The 17,757-nt window shown below is 36.3% G+C and overlaps 2 protein-coding genes across 4 annotated transcripts; both read left to right on the forward strand.

The window, feature by feature from the left end:
- Positions 1 to 4,647: 4,647 nt before the first annotated feature.
- Positions 4,648 to 6,949, forward strand: LOC127951207 (relaxin-3-like). The gene is made up of 2 exons (XM_052548992.1): positions 4,648 to 4,879; positions 6,225 to 6,949. The coding sequence occupies exons 1-2, from the start codon at positions 4,714 to 4,716 to the stop codon at positions 6,359 to 6,361; spliced, it is 303 nt and encodes a 100-aa protein (XP_052404952.1). The 5' UTR covers positions 4,648 to 4,713; the 3' UTR covers positions 6,362 to 6,949.
- Positions 6,950 to 7,127: 178 nt separating this feature from the next.
- LOC127951206 (NACHT, LRR and PYD domains-containing protein 13) lies at positions 7,128 to 15,436 on the forward strand. 3 transcript variants are annotated; one of them, XM_052548989.1, is made up of 8 exons: positions 7,128 to 7,241; positions 9,080 to 9,233; positions 9,334 to 9,438; positions 10,075 to 11,874; positions 13,387 to 13,560; positions 13,749 to 13,922; positions 14,472 to 14,518; positions 14,607 to 15,436. In XM_052548989.1, the coding sequence occupies exons 2-8, from the start codon at positions 9,100 to 9,102 to the stop codon at positions 15,161 to 15,163; spliced, it is 2,991 nt and encodes a 996-aa protein (XP_052404949.1). In that variant the 5' UTR covers positions 7,128 to 7,241; positions 9,080 to 9,099; the 3' UTR covers positions 15,164 to 15,436. The 3 variants fall into 3 exon arrangements, with proteins under 3 accessions (XP_052404949.1, XP_052404951.1, XP_052404950.1); XM_052548991.1 differs by having other exon boundaries at positions 13,749 to 13,866; positions 14,607 to 14,754; XM_052548990.1 differs by having other exon boundaries at positions 7,160 to 7,241; positions 9,083 to 9,233.
- The last annotated feature ends 2,321 nt before the right edge of the window (positions 15,437 to 17,757 follow it).

A 17,757-nucleotide genomic window follows, 5' to 3' on the forward strand; every position in this document is an offset into this window, starting at 1 on the left:
AGTGTTGAACCTTCTTCTCCTGTGTTCTACTGTACAGACATGAATTTACTTTTCCTTCAGCCTGAGGTTTATTCATCACACTTTTTGGCATAAAAGGGCTTCTACATTTGCTATAAATAGAACTTCTTATAATAAAAACAATCAAGCCTTGCTCATATTTAAAACGTAATGCAAAAGTAATGTAAGTCAATATATTAGTGCATTACATTTAAAAGTAACTTTCCCCAACACTGCTTGGAAGATACTGCTCAGTTCATATGGATTACTTTTACGAAGTTTTATGAACTTTTTGAAGAATCAAATTTTCGGTGGAGCATCATAAATCTTTTTTCACTCTGTTTTAGGAGATAATCAAAAGTGTAACAGTGACACAAAACAATGCTTTTCTGAGGAACTGTCCCTTTTACGAGTTTTCAAAAAAAAACAAAAGTGTCAGGGTTTAGACCGGAAGGTGATTAAAAAATAGTTTTTATTCAGAAAGTACCGTGTTTCCCGTTATTATTAGTGTTTTTTTCTTCCAAAACACCACTATTGCTCATTCTTATAGGGTTTTTCCTGAAATCCCTAAGAATTAAACTTTGGCATATAAATCGTCCTGCCCCGTTTTTTGCGACAGATATGAATCATACACCAAATCATACGTCAAAATAGATTAAACTGATTTCTAGCTTTATCCCTCACCCCTTCTATGATTCTCTTGTTTCAGCTCCTGATCTGATTACTTAACTTTCTCCTCCATCCAGCACTGCCCTATCCAGTTACCTCACCTCACGCTGGTGTGACGTTTTTCCTCCTAAACCTTTTAATGATGCAGATCCAATGCAGCTTAACAAAGATTTACAACAGCCTGTAACAATAAGCCAAATCGGTTAAAGTTGCCTTTTTGTTCAAATGGGGTCAGATCGTACTGTGTGAGGCTGTGGGTGTCAAAAGAATGAGAAAAACAACAAAAATACATTATACAGGTCCTTCTCAAAAAATTAGCATATTGTGATAAAGTTCATTATTTTCCATAATGTAATGATAAAAATTAAACTTTCATATATTTTAGATTCATTGCACACCAACTGAAACATTTCAGGTCTTTTATTGTTTTAATACTGATGATTTTGGCATACAGCTCATGAAAACCCATGATTTTGACATTTCATAACCCAATGATTTGACATTTCATAACAAAAACTAACATTGACAACAACAACAGCATTAATGAAGTCAGAAACCATCAAAACAATGATCCTATAAGAGTCACGGGCATTATTGATTCATGATGCAAGGCATGATGGGAGCCCATAAACAAATCTGCAGCATTGTTCAATATTAAACTATTTGTTCAGACAGCTCTTTCCCTGTATAAGTGCATTATAAAAACATGAAACACTCCATTATCACTTAATTTAGTTGAGAATAGGTAACAATTTACATTAGTTAAAATGAACTAACAAATTAAAAAGCATTTATTAATTTTAGTTAAATAGTTAATCCAAAAAAAAAAAAAAAAAAATGGAAATGTACTCACCCTCAGGCCATCCAAAATGTAGGTCAGTTTGTTTCTCCATCTGAACAGATTTGGAAAAATGTAGCATTGCATCATTAAATTGCTCTGCAGTGAATGGGTGCCGTCAGAATAAGAGTCCAAATAGCAGATAAAAACATCACAACAATCCACACAACTCCAGTCCATCAGTTAACATCTTTGAACTTTATACTATTGCTTCTGGCAAGAGTCCATGATCCACAATAATGCTTTCTCCGATGACAATGACGGTGCTTGATCTGTGCTTATTTCTCTCCTGATTCTGACGAGACACCCTTTTTACTGGAGAAAGCCATTTTATGGACAGAGGACTCATTTGAAGTTAAAAGGGTAAATTTTCACCAAAAATTCTTTTTCGAGTGAACTATTCTTTTAATGCAAATTTTATCATTTGCTAATACATTAATAAAATTAAAAGTTGTATCTTTTAACATTATTTAATGGTCCTAACATGAATTAACAACAAACAGCTGTATTTTTATAAAGTGACACTAACAAAGACTTATCAAATCATGAATTGTTAGATCATTTTAATTAATGCTGTACCTAACATTATGGGACCTTACTGTAAAGTGTTTCCTGATAATTTCATTATTAAGTCACTAACAAATATTATATAATGACATGCATGTACAGTATAAACATACATAAAAAAATAACTGAATCACCGTTGCATATTTCTAACAATTAAGTATGATACTATATTATAAAGTTTTTATAAAGTAATATCAAATGCAAGACATCTCCACCCCTTCAGCAGTGATCATATAGTCTCAGAAGTGATATGCTCAGCACTTGTTGCTTCTGCAAGTGCTCACTTCAGCTATCTTTAGCTCGGACACTTCCATACTTAGAGTAAACAGCTTATCATTGGCCAGCGTTCGTTCGGTCATAAACCTGTTACACCATATATCACTACTTCTGCTTTCAGAGACACACCAGTATAAGCTCAAACTGATCATCTTTTTGAGGTTATTCAAAGTTCACAGTGTACTTAATATTATATGAAGTCCAATACTGATCAGAAGGGCTGATCAGATGATAAACATAAACGCAGTGTTCTTGTATACAGGCATCTGTTAGCGTATAATGTTTTGTACAAAGAATTTAAGGCGACATAGCAACTGTAAAAGAAGAACATGCAAAACTGGATCCCTCACCTCAGGCATCAACAATCTACAATATTATGTTGAAATGGGTGAGGCATGTCACAGCATTTTGAAAACTGTATTTTCAGAAGGTGAACGTTACAGTAAACCCCACCTTAAACGTGAAGGTATCTGCCTAGACTGTCAGCTGACTGAGGAGTGTGTGGCTTTCTAGGAATGCAGTACAGAGTGACAGAGCTCTTCAAAAACAAGAGCTGGACCTACAGCCGGAACCTGTTTTCATTGCGCCCCCTGGTGGACAAACAAACACATCTGAAATTACTCAACTTGACATGTCTCTATCCCTTTAAGTGGATAATTAAATAAACATTCTTGAGCAGTTAAGCATCTAATAATGATAACCTCATTTCTTTTTGAAAGGACACCATACTTCCTTTTTTGAACTGAAGCACTAGGCCACACAACGCTTTTCATTGAACTTTGAGGTGGAATTTCAACTATTGGATCACGTGAGCCTCTCGGTGTTTCCACCCTCATTCCTACATCAACCTCATTTAAACGACAGTTTTGTTCAGTTTTTCTTCTGTTTGAAGTGTCATTACACTGCCAAGGTTTAAAGGCATTATGGATTAAGATTTCAAGAAGGGAACTCATTTAGTTTGGACATCTGTATAGCTAAAAGAAGAAGAAGAAGAAAAAATATACTTTGAAGAATGCTGGTAACCAAACAGTTGGTGGTATTGACTACTACAGTATGGAAAACAAATAAAACTATAATAAAGAATAAACTTGTGCATTTGTATTTTATTTCATCGAACCCATTTTTACACATTTTTGGATTTTAACTTACAAAATTAACTCCTTTTTTGTCTTTCTGTCAATTTGTGTACCTCTGTTGGGTTTTATTTTATGCACTATGCAGATTTTTCAACTTAAGTAAGAATAAAATAAATAAATATATTACATTTAGGCCCTCACAAGACCCAAATCACTTCGGTTACTAGAAACTCAGACTTTAATTTAGTGATGTCAATAACATAGTGTGTATTCCTAACTCAAGCAGACAAACAGAATATAACTGTTCTATCAGGTTGCCATAAACTAGCTTTTTAAGGTTTTAAGCACGGCTAATCTAAGTGCTGGTGCTGAATGCCAGAGTGATCATAGTGGAACATATTTTACAACTTCTTGTCTATAAACATTGTAGATAAGGTTTTATAGCATCTCTTTTGTTTCTATGCCCTGCCTGGGTCAACAATGACAACAAATACGAGCTTTAGAAACATCAAGGGGGAAAATCGCACTTGTTCAGTTAAAACAGCTTTACAAGGAGCCCAAACTGTCCTTATTCTAGTGGCCGACTTCAAAATGAGTTCAACTCTCACATCCGCTCGTTCAAAAGCAAGCCACGCCGTCACTCAGTTGCTGCTGATGCTTTATGAATAACCGCATCAAATTAATTGACATGCTACATTAAACCAATGACGCGTAATGAAAGGATTAGGTGTAGGCTGTATCTTCTGATCTGATGACTCATAGAAGTTTCCTTTAGGAATGACTGCAATAAAATCTAAAACGTGAACGCCTGCGCCAAATACTGCTGGATGGCAGGGTTATCCCGTAAACTGTGATGTTGTGCGGAAACACTTGGCAACAGAGTGTTTGCCAGCCATATATAAATCGGCTCATTATGGTGCTCAGCCTTTTAGGTCAAAGTAAGTGCTGTCATTATCCTGGTGTCACTCCATAATGCTGGTGTGACATGCTTAAATTTGTGATATTCAGGTTTATGGGCATGTATCTCTAAAACATCATTAAAGAGCACTTTGCTGTAGCAAATAAAACAAAGACCTTATGTCACTTTGTTAAATTAGCTGTATTTTGATACACCATTTGGATCACCATTTGATACCCAAATGGAAGTCTCTGCTTTGTGGGTCATATTGCCTCATTTAAAAGGTCACCAAGAAGAAGTGCGTGGTATATAAATGAAGACGTTTTGAGGTCAGAAAACAAAAGACTTCTATAAGCTCGGCAGAAGGCTCTGCTTTGACTCTGTTTCCAGCCATGAAGGTGGTGCTGCTGACGGTGCTGTTGGTGTTGGCCACGTGGGCAGATACGGCCCAGGCCCAGAAAGCTCTAAGACTCTGTGGCCGTGAGTTTTTTCGGGCGGTCGTCTACACCTGTGGGGGTTCCAGATGGAGGCGGGGCCAAACTGAGGACCCCCTAAATGGTCAGTATATATTTTGACTTTGCTTGATCAGTCCCAATGTAAGTAAGAGCAGAAAACAAACTCTTACTATTAGATTTTTCGTAGTTATTACTGTAACAACAACAAGTAAAATTTTTTTTGACAGTCTCAAATTTATTATGTTATTAAGTTTTAGTTGCCTGCCTTTTACAGATATCTAATCAAATATAATATAATATAATATAATATAATATAATATAATATAATATAATATAATATAATATAATATAATATAATATAATATAATAGATAGATATTATAATAGAACATAATATAAAAAAATGTAATTGAAATAATATAATATAATATAATATAGACAATAGATGGATAAAATAATAAAAAATAATATTAAAAATGTAAGTGATATAATATAATATAATATAATATAATATAATATAATATAATATAATATAATATAATATAATATAATATAATATAATATAATATAATATAATATAATAGTTTAAGTATATATTGTAATACAACAATGCAAAAATTAAGAAATGGAAATGTAATAAATATTACGTTTAAGAAAATATTATACAATTATAAATATAATATTATCATAAAATCTAAATATAAAGAGTAAAAATATGGTATGGTGGTAGAGCATTGCGTTAGCAGTACATAAGGTCATGAGTTTGATTACCAGGGACCACACATACTAGCGTAAAAATAAATAAATCAATAAATAAAGGGAACACTTAAGCAACACAATGTAACTCCAAAGTATTTGATAACAATATTTCATTCATTCAGATCTAGGATGTGTTGCTTAAGGGTTCCATTTATTTATTTTAGCAGTGTATATATACATTATGTAAACACAAATTTATTTCATTTTGGATGCAATTAATTTGTGATTAATTGTTTGACAGCACTATTATGAATACATTAAAAATAATTGAGAACTAGCATTAATAAAACTCAATTAAGAACTGATTACAAATCTTTTGGAATCGAATTACATTTAATTTACATTACAGTTACTTTGCATGCTCTGAACACATAACTACATTTTGTTTTAGCTTTGTATATCAACTCACAAGACCCACTGAAATTATGCAATAATGCAATCAAAATAAAACTTAAAATTAAATATTGGCTGAATTTGGAAAAGAATACTAAATTAATTCTACTCTTGCTATTTCTGTCCTACAAAGCCATTGCAGAAATAGTAGGGGTAGCAGAACTTTGCTGATACAATGTGAGCTCTTGGGCGCCACCTGCTGTAGAGACTCTATTGACACCCCTAACTTACCCCTTGTACAGTATGAACCGTGGAGGAAACAGAAATCATGTACAGTACATGTCTTTGATTTTGCAGGTTATGAAATCGAGACTGATGTGGAGTCACTGACCTCTGCAGGAATGGATCGAGTAAGAAGAGAGGCCTATGAAGCGCTGCCCTCCACGTGCTGTAAAGTGGGATGCAGAAAAAGTGATCTTGTTAGCATGTGCTGAGAAACACTCCCAACATCATCATGTTTGTGCAAAATGCATTCAGAGGACTTGAATTACTTAGAAACTCTTAGAAATGGTTTTAAAATGAACATTTGAAAAATGTTCAGATCTTGTTTTCCAATAAATTATTCAAATGCAAAAATAAATGAATTAATAAATTAAAATGAGGCAACATTTAAAGAGGACTAATACTCAATAGAAAGGAATGTTGTCTGTTTTAGAGGCACTATTAAGGGCACAGTTCCTTAAAGAACACCTTAAAAAAAAAACCCTTTGTTGGTCCGAACCCTAGGTCTACCTTTTGCTGTCTGAAATATACATTGGGAATTGTTTGAGGATATGCATATAATACTATATGTATACTTGGCTTATATGTGCCTCAAAACATAGTTTTAACAATGTTTATGAAGTTAAATGGTTACAAACCTGAACTAATGTTTTTAAAAATGTTGATAAAAAAAGTTTAAATCTAGAAGCAGGTACAAATTTGTCTATCCAATATTGTATTTTATGTAATATATCCAATATCAGGAGATAGCCTACCAAGTGTAAAATTAAGAATAAAAGCATTTTGATCAAAAACGTAAACATGGTTTATTTGAGTCCTTATTAGTTGGGAAACAGCAATAAATATATTTTTAAATTCCTGAAAATGTATCTTGAGATTCACAATAGCTTCATATTACCCAATCCTTAAAGAAACAGAAAAGCCTATTACTGTCACTCAGTGGTTTAACCTTCGGAAGTGATGTCACGCCTCTATACTTCCTGGCGGTGAGAGCACTTCTTCCGCTTGTCAAACACGACTGAAAGAAAAAAACAAACAACATGGCAGCTATGAAGATGATAAGGTAAGATCAACGAGCGGCAGTTCTTCTCGGTAAGTTCTTCAGAAAACATATAACCTATGGCATGTTATGTTAAACACTTTATGAAACAAAACTGTCAAATGTATAGGTAAATTGTACACAATTATTCCAGTTTAACATAGGCATGATATTTAAGGAGAAATCAATATCATCAGACTCAAGTGGCAGGATTAAAATGATAATAACATTAATAATGCATGGTCGCTGCATTAAAGTTTTGTGCAACTTTTGGTCTCTACATGTAACAGAGTGTTAAAAGCTACAATCCGATCCACCTTATTCGTAAAGAAAGTTTAAGTTAATTAATATCTTTTAAAACAGACATACCATTATCTCCGAAGTTGTTGTAATGATTATATGCTTCTGTAGAAGTCAAAGTTCAGATATTTCAATTTAATTAGAAACAAAAATACCTTCATAATGTTAAATTCTAGATGAAAAACACAGTACCCACAATCACACAGGATGTTACGTGGGCACAAAGCTGCCAAAAACTGTGTGACTAAAACTAATGTAATCTTCCTTGGTCCACCAATTACAAGACCACCAACACCCAGAGAGACACATCTTCTTAAAGAGAATGGCATTAATGTTCACCAGAATTCATTCTAGATTTCACTCAAAGGCAAGCACAACACTATCAAGAAGAATTAACCATGCAGTTCTTACAGGAAACATTATCAAGAAGAATTAACCATTCAGTTCTTACAGAATATGGGGCAGTGGTACTTGTAAGATCATTTGTTGATGAGGGGCTTGACACAGGCTACCGCTTTATTAATCCAGATAGCACTGCCAAATGTATCATGATTAAAGACAGACAAACATGGACTATTATCTCTGGATAGAAGAGGAGAGCTGCATTTTGAGTTAGGTCAAATTAATGAAATGCACTGAAATAAAAACATATTGTGTTTCCTTAAAAAACTGTGCACAGAGTACATAATTTTATTAAACCAAATAAATGGGAGGCTGATTGAATAGATGTGTGAATGGTAATATATACAAATTACTGTACCATAGTACACATACAATGTTCTAATGTATACTATGGTGCAGTAATTTGTATATATCTGTCATATATTCAGACTGTTTATTTATAAGCTATAATTTTATTTTAGCAAATACACTTTGGTTATATTATGATTTTGAGGCCACACTTCTAGTGTTGTGTATCTTAAAAAAAATGTATTAGTCTGTTAATGGCTGTATTATTTATAATATGTACAGTTAATGTGTGATACAATTAATGCATGTATGTTCTGTACAATGCAATATACCAAATCAACTGTAAAATAAGTGCAATACAACAACTTATACTGTGTACATGTGAACAACTTGTTTGTTTTAGATATTATGTCAGTTACATTTTTATAATATTTTTTATTATGAAAATTCTATTACATTTTTCGACTGAAGCTGATAAAAACTAAACATGACAGCATATATATATATATATATATATATATATATATACATGTACACAGTATAAGTTGTTGTATTGCACTTATTTTACAGTTGATTTGGTATATTGCATTATACAGAACATACATGCATTAATTGTATCAGGCAATTTAATAGTATAAGACAAAAGTGTCTAATATATAGCTAAAATCTAAATTGTAGGAATGACATAATCAAATCAACTTTTTTGTCTGATGTAATAATTTGTTAATAATTTTGACTGTCATACATTTCATTGCACTGTTTGTTTTTCTGTATAGCCATGCTTAGCAATATTTAGCCAGTTTTGTTCTTCATCAAATTTTGTATAGGAAATTGTAAAATAAATGGTTTCAATGCAATTACACCATCTTTTTTTCTTTCTACATATCTTTGCCTCTTTGAGAAGTGAGATATTGCCTCAAAATGAGTGCGTATGAGGGGAAAGATGAAGATGGTGCTATCCATCACAAAATCCCGAAAAAATCTCCGAACTCCGTTTGTATGTCAGTGAGTAATAAATCCATGGATTACCCACCTGCAATGACCTCTAACCCCAGGTAAGACAAAACACTGAAATCGAATAATTTAGAAAATAAATACTTCAATTTCATCGTCTTTAACATTTAACATTCATTTTAATAATTATCATTTAATCAGACATGAGGTCCACAAAACCGCATCCCCAGAGCCCAGCTGTGTGTCCTTGAAGAGTAGCAATTCCATTCAGCTATACAGTAATAAAAGAGTGACCTCTGATTTCAGGTAAATGAAAATTATGTAATACAAAACAGATGCAAAATATATGACAAGTGAGTCATTTAAAAGCGGTTCAACAACAACAAAAAAGAACCTGTCATCGTTAACTTACCCTTATCATGTCAATCCAGAAGAACTTTCACCTTCGTTTCATATGACTCAAAAGGAAATGTTGTAGAATGTTTCTGCTCCTCTTTTCCATACAATTAAAGTAAATGGGTTGGCCACTCATGAGCACAAAAATTATAGAAAATGTGTAAAAATACCATGATAATACTCTGTATAAGCTGTATTGCAATTCTTTCGATACCTTTTTTGCTCAGTGTGATGAAAATCCAAATTTGAGCTTAATGGATTCCTTGCACTGAGATTTGTGATGCACCGGTTTTAAAATAGTATACCTCAATAGTTTCCAGTTATAATCTAGATATTTTCATAGACACAAGCTGTATTAAGTAGATGTGCATGTAGTCCATAGCACGTCCCAATTTTTTTATTGTATGGAAAATAATAGAATCAGTCCAAATGTGATGTTTGTGTGCAAATTCTGAAAGATTTAGTCCCTATGAGCTTTGCATCAGCATTCTTTCTGTGATCAGACAGGTCATATAAGACACTTAGACTTTTTCTACATTCACACAGAGTTGAGGTAAATAAAGACTTGCCACAGAATTGTCACCAACCAGTGGATGATGTTCTACAAAGAGTTAAAGAGATTCACAAAACTGGCATGAAGAAAAAGTATGAGCACGTATTTGAGGGACTCAAAATACAAGAGAATGAAACTCTACTGAACATGATTTATACACATCTGTACATAATAGAGGGAGAATGTGAAGGGGTGAATGAAGAACATGAGGTTTTACACATGGAGAAAACACCCAGAACACAAAACTCACAAGACACCCCAATCTACTGCAATCACATATTTGACGCTTCACTTAAACAAGCAAAAATAAAGACTGTTCTCACTAAAGGCATTGCTGGAATCGGAAAAACAGTCTCTGTGCAAAAATTCATTCTGGATTGGGCTGAGGGAAAAGCCAATCAGGATGTAGATTTCATGTTTGTGCTTCCATTTCGAGAGATTAACTTGGTAAAAGAGCAGCGGTATAGTCTTCACAAACTTCTTCTGACCTTCTACCCTGAGCTTCAAAATCTGGACTCAAAGACTTATGCTGAGAGTAAAGTGGTGTTCATCTTTGATGGTTTGGATGAAAGCAGAATTTCACTCTTTTTAGACACTGACACAGTTTCTGATGTGCATGAGTTTTCATCGGTGGGTGTGCTGATGTCAAACCTCATGAAAGGAGAGCTACTTCCCACTGCTCTCATCTGGATCACCTCTAGACCAGCAGCAGCCAGCCAGATCCCCTCAAAATACATCAACCGTGTGACTGAAATTCAGGGATTCAATGACTCTCAGAAGGAACAATATTTCAAGAAGAGAATTAGTGATAAGCATCAAGCCAGTAGAATAATTTCACACATTAGAAAAACGAGAAGCCTCCACATTATGTGTCATATACCTGTCTTCTGCTGGATCTCAGCCACTGTGCTTCAAAACCTCTTGAAACAAGACGATGCAGAAATCCCTCAAACTCTGACAGAAATGTACATACACTTCCTGATCATTCAGATAAATGTTAAGAACCAAAAGTATAATGGGTCAGATCCAAAAACCCTGCAGTCCAACAAAAAATTCATCTTGAAACTTGCTGAACTGGCTTACAAGCAACTGATGAAGGGCAATATCATGTTCTATGAGGAGGATCTGAAAGAGTGCAGCATAAATGACACTGATGCCTCTGTGTATTCTGGGATTTGCACTGAAATCTTCAGGGAGGAAGCTGTTGTTAATGCGAGAAAAGTTTACTGCTTTATACATCTAAGTTTTCAAGAGTTTCTTGCTGCATTTAATGTATTTTACTACTATGTGAATGTGACTATGGAGGTGCTGAGTTGTTTTACCGCACTGCATTGCTTGTTTAAAGGGGTAGTAGACAAAGCTTTAGAAAGTCAGAATGGGCAATTTGATCTTTTCCTTCGATTCCTTTTGGGCATCTCACTGGAGTCCAATCAAGGACTTTTATATGATCTTTTGGCTCACACTGAGAGCAGCTCTGAGAGCATAAAAGAAATCACAAAGTACATTAAACAGAAAATAAAAAAGGATCCTCATCTGTCAGCAGATAGATCCATCTGCCTGTTCCTCTGTCTGCTGGAACTCAAAGATCAGACTCTTTACAGAGAGATCCAGGAGTTTCTGACCTCAGCGAAACACTCAGAGAAGAAACTCTGTCCTGGACACTGCTCAGCAATAGCCTATATCCTTCAGATGTCAGACAAGGTGATGGATGAGCTGGATCTTAAGAAATACAACACATCAGAGGAAGGTAGAAAGAGACTTATACCAGCTGTGAGGAACTGCAGAAAAGCTCTGTAAGTCTTAAGTTGTAATATTACAAAATTCATTTTATTTTTTATAAAATTAAGTATTCAGTTATCTGTTTATTATTTTAGAAGTGTACTATAAATAATTGTCATTTTTTTAAATTGACAAATACATAAAAAATTACATTGGACAAATATGTCTATTTATCAGTCGGATTAATTTATTGAATTTTTTTTTAAATGTATTGATCATTTTAAATGGTACTCCTTGTTCTCCATATAGTTGAACTAGAAACAAAGATAAAGTGGTATAGGGACAAATAGTGTACATGGGCTTTATTTGAGACAACTGAAAGGGTGGGTGAGCTGCCTGATTTCCTGTAACACATTCCTTTCATACTCAACCTGTCCCTCCTCTGGCCACAAGTAAATGTTATTTATGCAAACAGTGATGTGGGGTTAAATGTCTTTGGGCTATAAAATAAAAAAGTCACCAAGGGTGAGGTGAGGGTGTCCTCTGGTGACATGCAGAAGACTTCAGCAGAAATAATGTTAAACATGTTTACATATTAAATTAAACTTAATATATTTTAAAGGTCCCATGACATGGATCCTTTTTTAAATGCTTTTTTAATGTTTCCTGAGGTGCACTTATATTGTTAGTATGATTTTTACATTAAAAAATGTAAATAAAAGGCATTTTTATGTCCTGATTTTAGTCCTCTGGCTTGATTGCTCTGTTTGAAGGGCCGTGTCTGCTGTGAGACTGCTGTGAGACTGTGTAAACGTCAACTGTTGTGATTGGCTGACATCTTGGCATTCGAAATGAACATTACATGTGTAACCCCTCTCAATTTTTTTTTTTACTATTACAGCTGTCGACATTAACGAATCATAGGAGTGTTGATTATAGCATTATTTTTTAGATTTAATTCATTATAGAGGCAGTTTGGGCAAGTGTGCAGATATACTCGTAATGTGTGATTGACAGCTCTGAACAAAATAAAGCGAGCGTTCTTTGATCGCTCTCTGTAGTGTAATCACAATTTAAATAACAGATTTGTTTCATGCTACTAAGAGAAACAACATCCAAGTTGATCGTTTAGTCACAGGCTTGATTCACTGATGCAAAAACAGTATTAAACGATTTAGAAAGAAAGTCTGTGTGAACTTGAATAATTACCTACACATCAGAAATCACTAATCACAGATTGCGGATTAATGAACACTTTTACTCACTGTTTGTGGCGGTGATGTTGAATCCATATCGTAAAAGTCTGTTTGTAATGCCTGTGCTTACATTGCGACTGAATTATTATGACGACATAAGGAGAAGATTCCAGATCGGCCTGTCTGAGCTCTCATTTTCTCAAAGGTAGATCAGGACACTTGGTTTACACCTATCTAAATTTCTAGCCACTGGGGGACCATAAACACACTAGGGAAACTCATATTAATGTTAAAAAAACCTCATAAAGTGAAATTTTCATGTCATGGGACCTTTAAAAAGGAAATTGATTATGACGAATTGTGAATTTTTTATGCATCCTTTTGTTTTAGGTTTTCTGGCTGTGATCTCATTGATCAGTGCTGTGAAACTATAGCTTCAGCTCTACAATCAGCTGACTGCCCCCTGAGAGAGCTGGACTTGAGTAACAATGACCTGCAGGATTCAGGAGTGAAGCTACTCTGTGATGGACTGAAGAATCCTAACTGTCCACTAGAAACACTCAGGTGTCTAGTTAAAGGGACAGTTCACTCAAAAATCAATATTCTTTATTTTATTAATATCATTTACTCACCCTTAAATAGTTTAAAAACTTACTTTCTTCTGTGGAACACACAATATATTTTGAATAATGTCTCAACTATTTTTCTGGGTGTTTCACACTCATCTGAATCGATGTGATTCCTTCCTCTAGATTGTCTGGCTGTATGGTGACAGAGAAAGGCTGCTCATACCTGACATCAGCTCTGAGTTCAAATCCCTCATACCTAAGAGAGCTGGATCTGAGCTATAATCACCCAGGAGATTCAGGAGTGAAGTTGCTATCAGATCTAATGCAGAATCCAAAAATCAAGTTGGAGAAACTCAAGTACCTGTTGTTGCTATAAAATTAACAGCATAAAATGTTTGTTCCACTTTTAAGACTCAAAGGGACAGGTTTAGTAAACTGCAAATTATCACAATCCCATTAAAGTACAGAAAATATTTATTTGGGTGATTTACAGACAATGTGTGAAATAAAGAACACAGATGCAGCCAGATAATTTGTCTGAAAGGATAGATTCTACAAATATAATAAGGTCAGCCTTATAAGCCTCATAAGGTCAATACCTTTTCATTGCAATTTTTTCACTTCATGTCTTTAGGAAATCCTGACATGAGTTTTTAACACCATTAGAGGTATTGTACTGGTGCAAGCTGTTAGGAAATCTGTCCCAAAGCATTAATATACAAACATAAATTTAATACAAATACTACAACAGAGCAGAAGCTGGGAAAGAGTAAAAAGGCATAAAGAGGCCTATATAAAGTTACACAATAGTATAAAAATTACACAATAGTAATCAAATTCACTTTGGTTCAGATGAGTTCACTTTAGTACAAATTTAAATATAATTTATGTTTTATGTCTTTATAGTTTGGAACATGGAGATCAGATCAGAATCACACCTGGCCTACGGAAATGTAGGTTCTCACTCAGACACAAAACTTTTGCCACACTTGCTTTAAATATTTGTAATTATAATGTTCCCTTACACCTTCTTATATGCAGATTTATGTGATATCACATTGGATCCGAACACAGCACACACTCAGCTCATCCTGTCTGATGGCTACACAAAAGTGACATATGTGAAAGAGAAGCAATTGTATCCTGATCATCTGGAGAGATTTGAGAACTTCGAGCAGGTTCTGAGCAAAGAGAGTCTGTCTGGACGATGTTACTGGGAGGCTGAATGGAGCGGACAGGCTGTTATAGCAGTGTCGTATAAAGGAATCAGCAGGAAAGGAGGAAGAGAATGTCGGTTTGGACTCAATGAAAAATCTTGGATTCTGTTCAACTCTGATAACAGATTTACTGCCTGTCATAATAATAAGAGACACGATGTACCTGCCCCTTCACCTCCATCTACTAGAGTTGGCCTGTTTGTAGACTTGCTGGGTGGCGTTCTGTCCTTCTACAGTGTCTCTAACACACTCACACACTTACACACATTTCACTGCACTTTCACAGAGCCTCTCTATGCAGGATTTTTGCTTGACTTGGGATCCTCAGCATCTCTGTCCCCTGTCAGGAACAATAGGCACATTAGTCACACAACTGGGTGAATTTTATTTAGAATACTTTGCTTTTTTTTTTTTAGATGAATGAAGCTAAAAGATGCAGCTAATGTTACATTTTTGGTCTTTGAAGTATAACAATATTTGTTTATTTATAATAGTTTTTTTTATATTTTTATACTTGTAAAAATTGACAAAATAATAGTTTGATGTTTTATAATAATTTCAGCAAAATAATAGTTTGATGTTTTACTTAAAAGCAATTGTATAATTGTGTATAATGAATGGAAAAAGTGAATTGAAAATTCTATATATGTAATAATTAAAACAGAAAAGTTTTGTTATATTTCTAGTGAATTTTTTTTTGCTTGCAATATTTTGATTAGAGAACAGAAAAAAAAGAAAACGTCTCAGGTTACAAATGTAACCTTGGTTCCCTGAGAACAGGGAACGAGACAATATGTCATTGACGCTATGGGGAACGCCTCAGGTGTGACAGGTGTCTGAAATCAAATATCAACTCACAGCAATCATGCTGACCGGCGACAGCCGTGAATCATCAGCTTGAATGATGAGCGTGTGACCTGGATATAAAAAGGGCGCCTTGAAACCATGACAATATCCTTTCGTCTGAAGGGACTGTTTGGCAGGCAGACCCTGAGGCATAGCTGGGAGACGTATTGTCTCGTTCCCTGTTCTCAGGGAACCAAGGTTACATTTGTAACCTGAGACGTTCCCTTTGGGGGAAAGCTATGGGGAACAAAATACCCACACCGCCATGCTAAAGGGAGTGCATGCCCAATGGCAGTGACAACTGTCAGAACCAGTAATTCAATGAACGCTAGAACCACTCACCCTCAGGTCACACAGGGCTGTCAGTGACAGCACTCCCTACGGTCATAGCCCAAGCTATATGATACCACAGAAAACCTCCATAACATGGTTTAGTGAAAGGTCTACCTGGGCCTGCTCAAGGGCCTAGGACCACAACTTCAACTTCTTAGAAGGGGTCCCTTCTAGTGAATGTGGCTAGGGAACCCGAGGGAACCCCAGCCAGTCACTATTCAGGGGAATGTACCACCTGAAATGCCACCAGGCAGGCCTGACCTGGTGTCACTACATAAGACACTACAGACTGGCCACTTCCTGTCTGTCTGAAGACAGAGCCTCCGGACACTTGCCTTTAGGAAGGCATCCAGCCCGAGAAACTGCCAAGCAGGCAGTGAACCACTCGGCCCGGATCTCAGAGACGGGATATCCTGGAGAGTATGACTCAGCATAGTGCTTTACAACCCTTGCCAGCGAGGGGAGTTTCTCTACTCGATCCACGGATCTACCCAGTGTTTGTGTTACAAAAACACTGAGGAGGCCTGTGAGGGCCTAAGGACTGATCTAACTGGGAGGCCTCATGAGAGGCCTACGACTGACTGACCAGACTCAGGAGACCACATACTCACATTGACCCTCAGTGAGGGGAGCATAAGATCTACCTGGTAGGCAACCAGGCTGTAGCAGGATAAAGAGGTTCCAGGAGGGAACCCGTAGCAGAGAATAAAAACTTGAGCCAAGCCAGGGCGCAAGCTCACCTTCGGTAGCTGCCTGATAAGGACTGCTAAACTGAAAGTAAGCGTGAAACTACTCCCAGGGAGACCTGGAGAGGCCTACTACCTGACAACCACAGTATGTGGAAGCTCACCTTCGGAGAGGCCTGGTGAAGCCTACTACCTGATAACCACAATATGTGGGAGTTCACCTACAGAGAGGCTTGGAGAGGCTACTATCTGTTACCAGATAACCACCTTAAATGGAAACTGAAAGTAATTTGGAACTCAACTCCAGGGAGGCCTGGTGAGGCCTACTACCTGACAACCACAGTATGTGGGAGCTCACCTTCAGAGAGGCCTGGTGAAGCCTACTATCTGATAACCACAATATGTGGGAGTTCACCTACAGAGAGGCCTAGAGAGGCCTACTATCTGTTACCAGATAACCGCCTTAAGTGGAAACTGAAAGTCATTTGGAACTCAACTCCAGGGAGGCCTGGTGAGGCCTACTACCTGACAACCACAGTATGTGGGAGCTCAACTTCAGGGATACTACCTGATAAACACAGTGCAGGAAAGCGTACTTTCAGGGAGGCCTGGAGAGGCCTACTACCTGAAAAACCATAGCTGATAGTGAGCCAGACTGGCAGTCCAGTTGACTGTCTTTGGGGCTTTGCCTTCAGGGAGGCCTTATGAGGCCTACTACCTGACAGTTCAAAGAAGCAGAAATTCAACTGTGGGGTCTGTGGGGGGGAGGGGGGGCCCTGTGGGGCCTGCCACCTAGTAACCACAGTATGTGGGATTAAACCCTTAGGGAGGCCTAGTAAAGCCTACTACCTGACCACCACAAAATGTGGGAGCCCACCTTCAGGGAGGCCTGAAGAGGCCTACTACCTGAAACAGTCTAATCAGCTGGATGTAACTGCTGCTGGGGACTCGCCTAACAGGGAGGCCTGGTCGAGTCTACTAGCTGATAGCGAGTCTATTCTGCTACTTTAACGAACACTGCTGGAACCATACTATTAAAAAACTTGTCCTATAGTTTTGTCCTAATGTATGTTCCACAATGTTGTGACCCACCTCCGAGGAGGCCTGTTA

Source organism: Carassius gibelio, chromosome B2 (assembly GCF_023724105.1).
Source record: "Carassius gibelio isolate Cgi1373 ecotype wild population from Czech Republic chromosome B2, carGib1.2-hapl.c, whole genome shotgun sequence".
In the NCBI taxonomy this organism is placed as follows: Eukaryota; Metazoa; Chordata; class Actinopteri; order Cypriniformes; family Cyprinidae; genus Carassius; species Carassius gibelio.

Bases quoted from the DNA above. Each gene is read 5' to 3' on its own strand.
- LOC127951206 (XM_052548989.1), top strand. From the start codon at position 9,100: ATGAGTGCGTATGAGGGGAAAGATGAAGATGGTGCTATCCATCACAAA. The intron at 9,439-10,074 runs GTAAATGAAAAT...ACATTCACACAG, and splicing joins AGAGTGACCTCTGATTTCAG to AGTTGAGGTAAATAAAGACT. The intron at 13,923-14,471 runs GTACCTGTTGTT...ATGTCTTTATAG, and splicing joins ATCAAGTTGGAGAAACTCAA to TTTGGAACATGGAGATCAGA.
- LOC127951207 (XM_052548992.1), top strand. From the start codon at position 4,714: ATGAAGGTGGTGCTGCTGACGGTGCTGTTGGTGTTGGCCACGTGGGCA. The intron at 4,880-6,224 runs GTCAGTATATAT...TTGATTTTGCAG, and splicing joins AACTGAGGACCCCCTAAATG to GTTATGAAATCGAGACTGAT.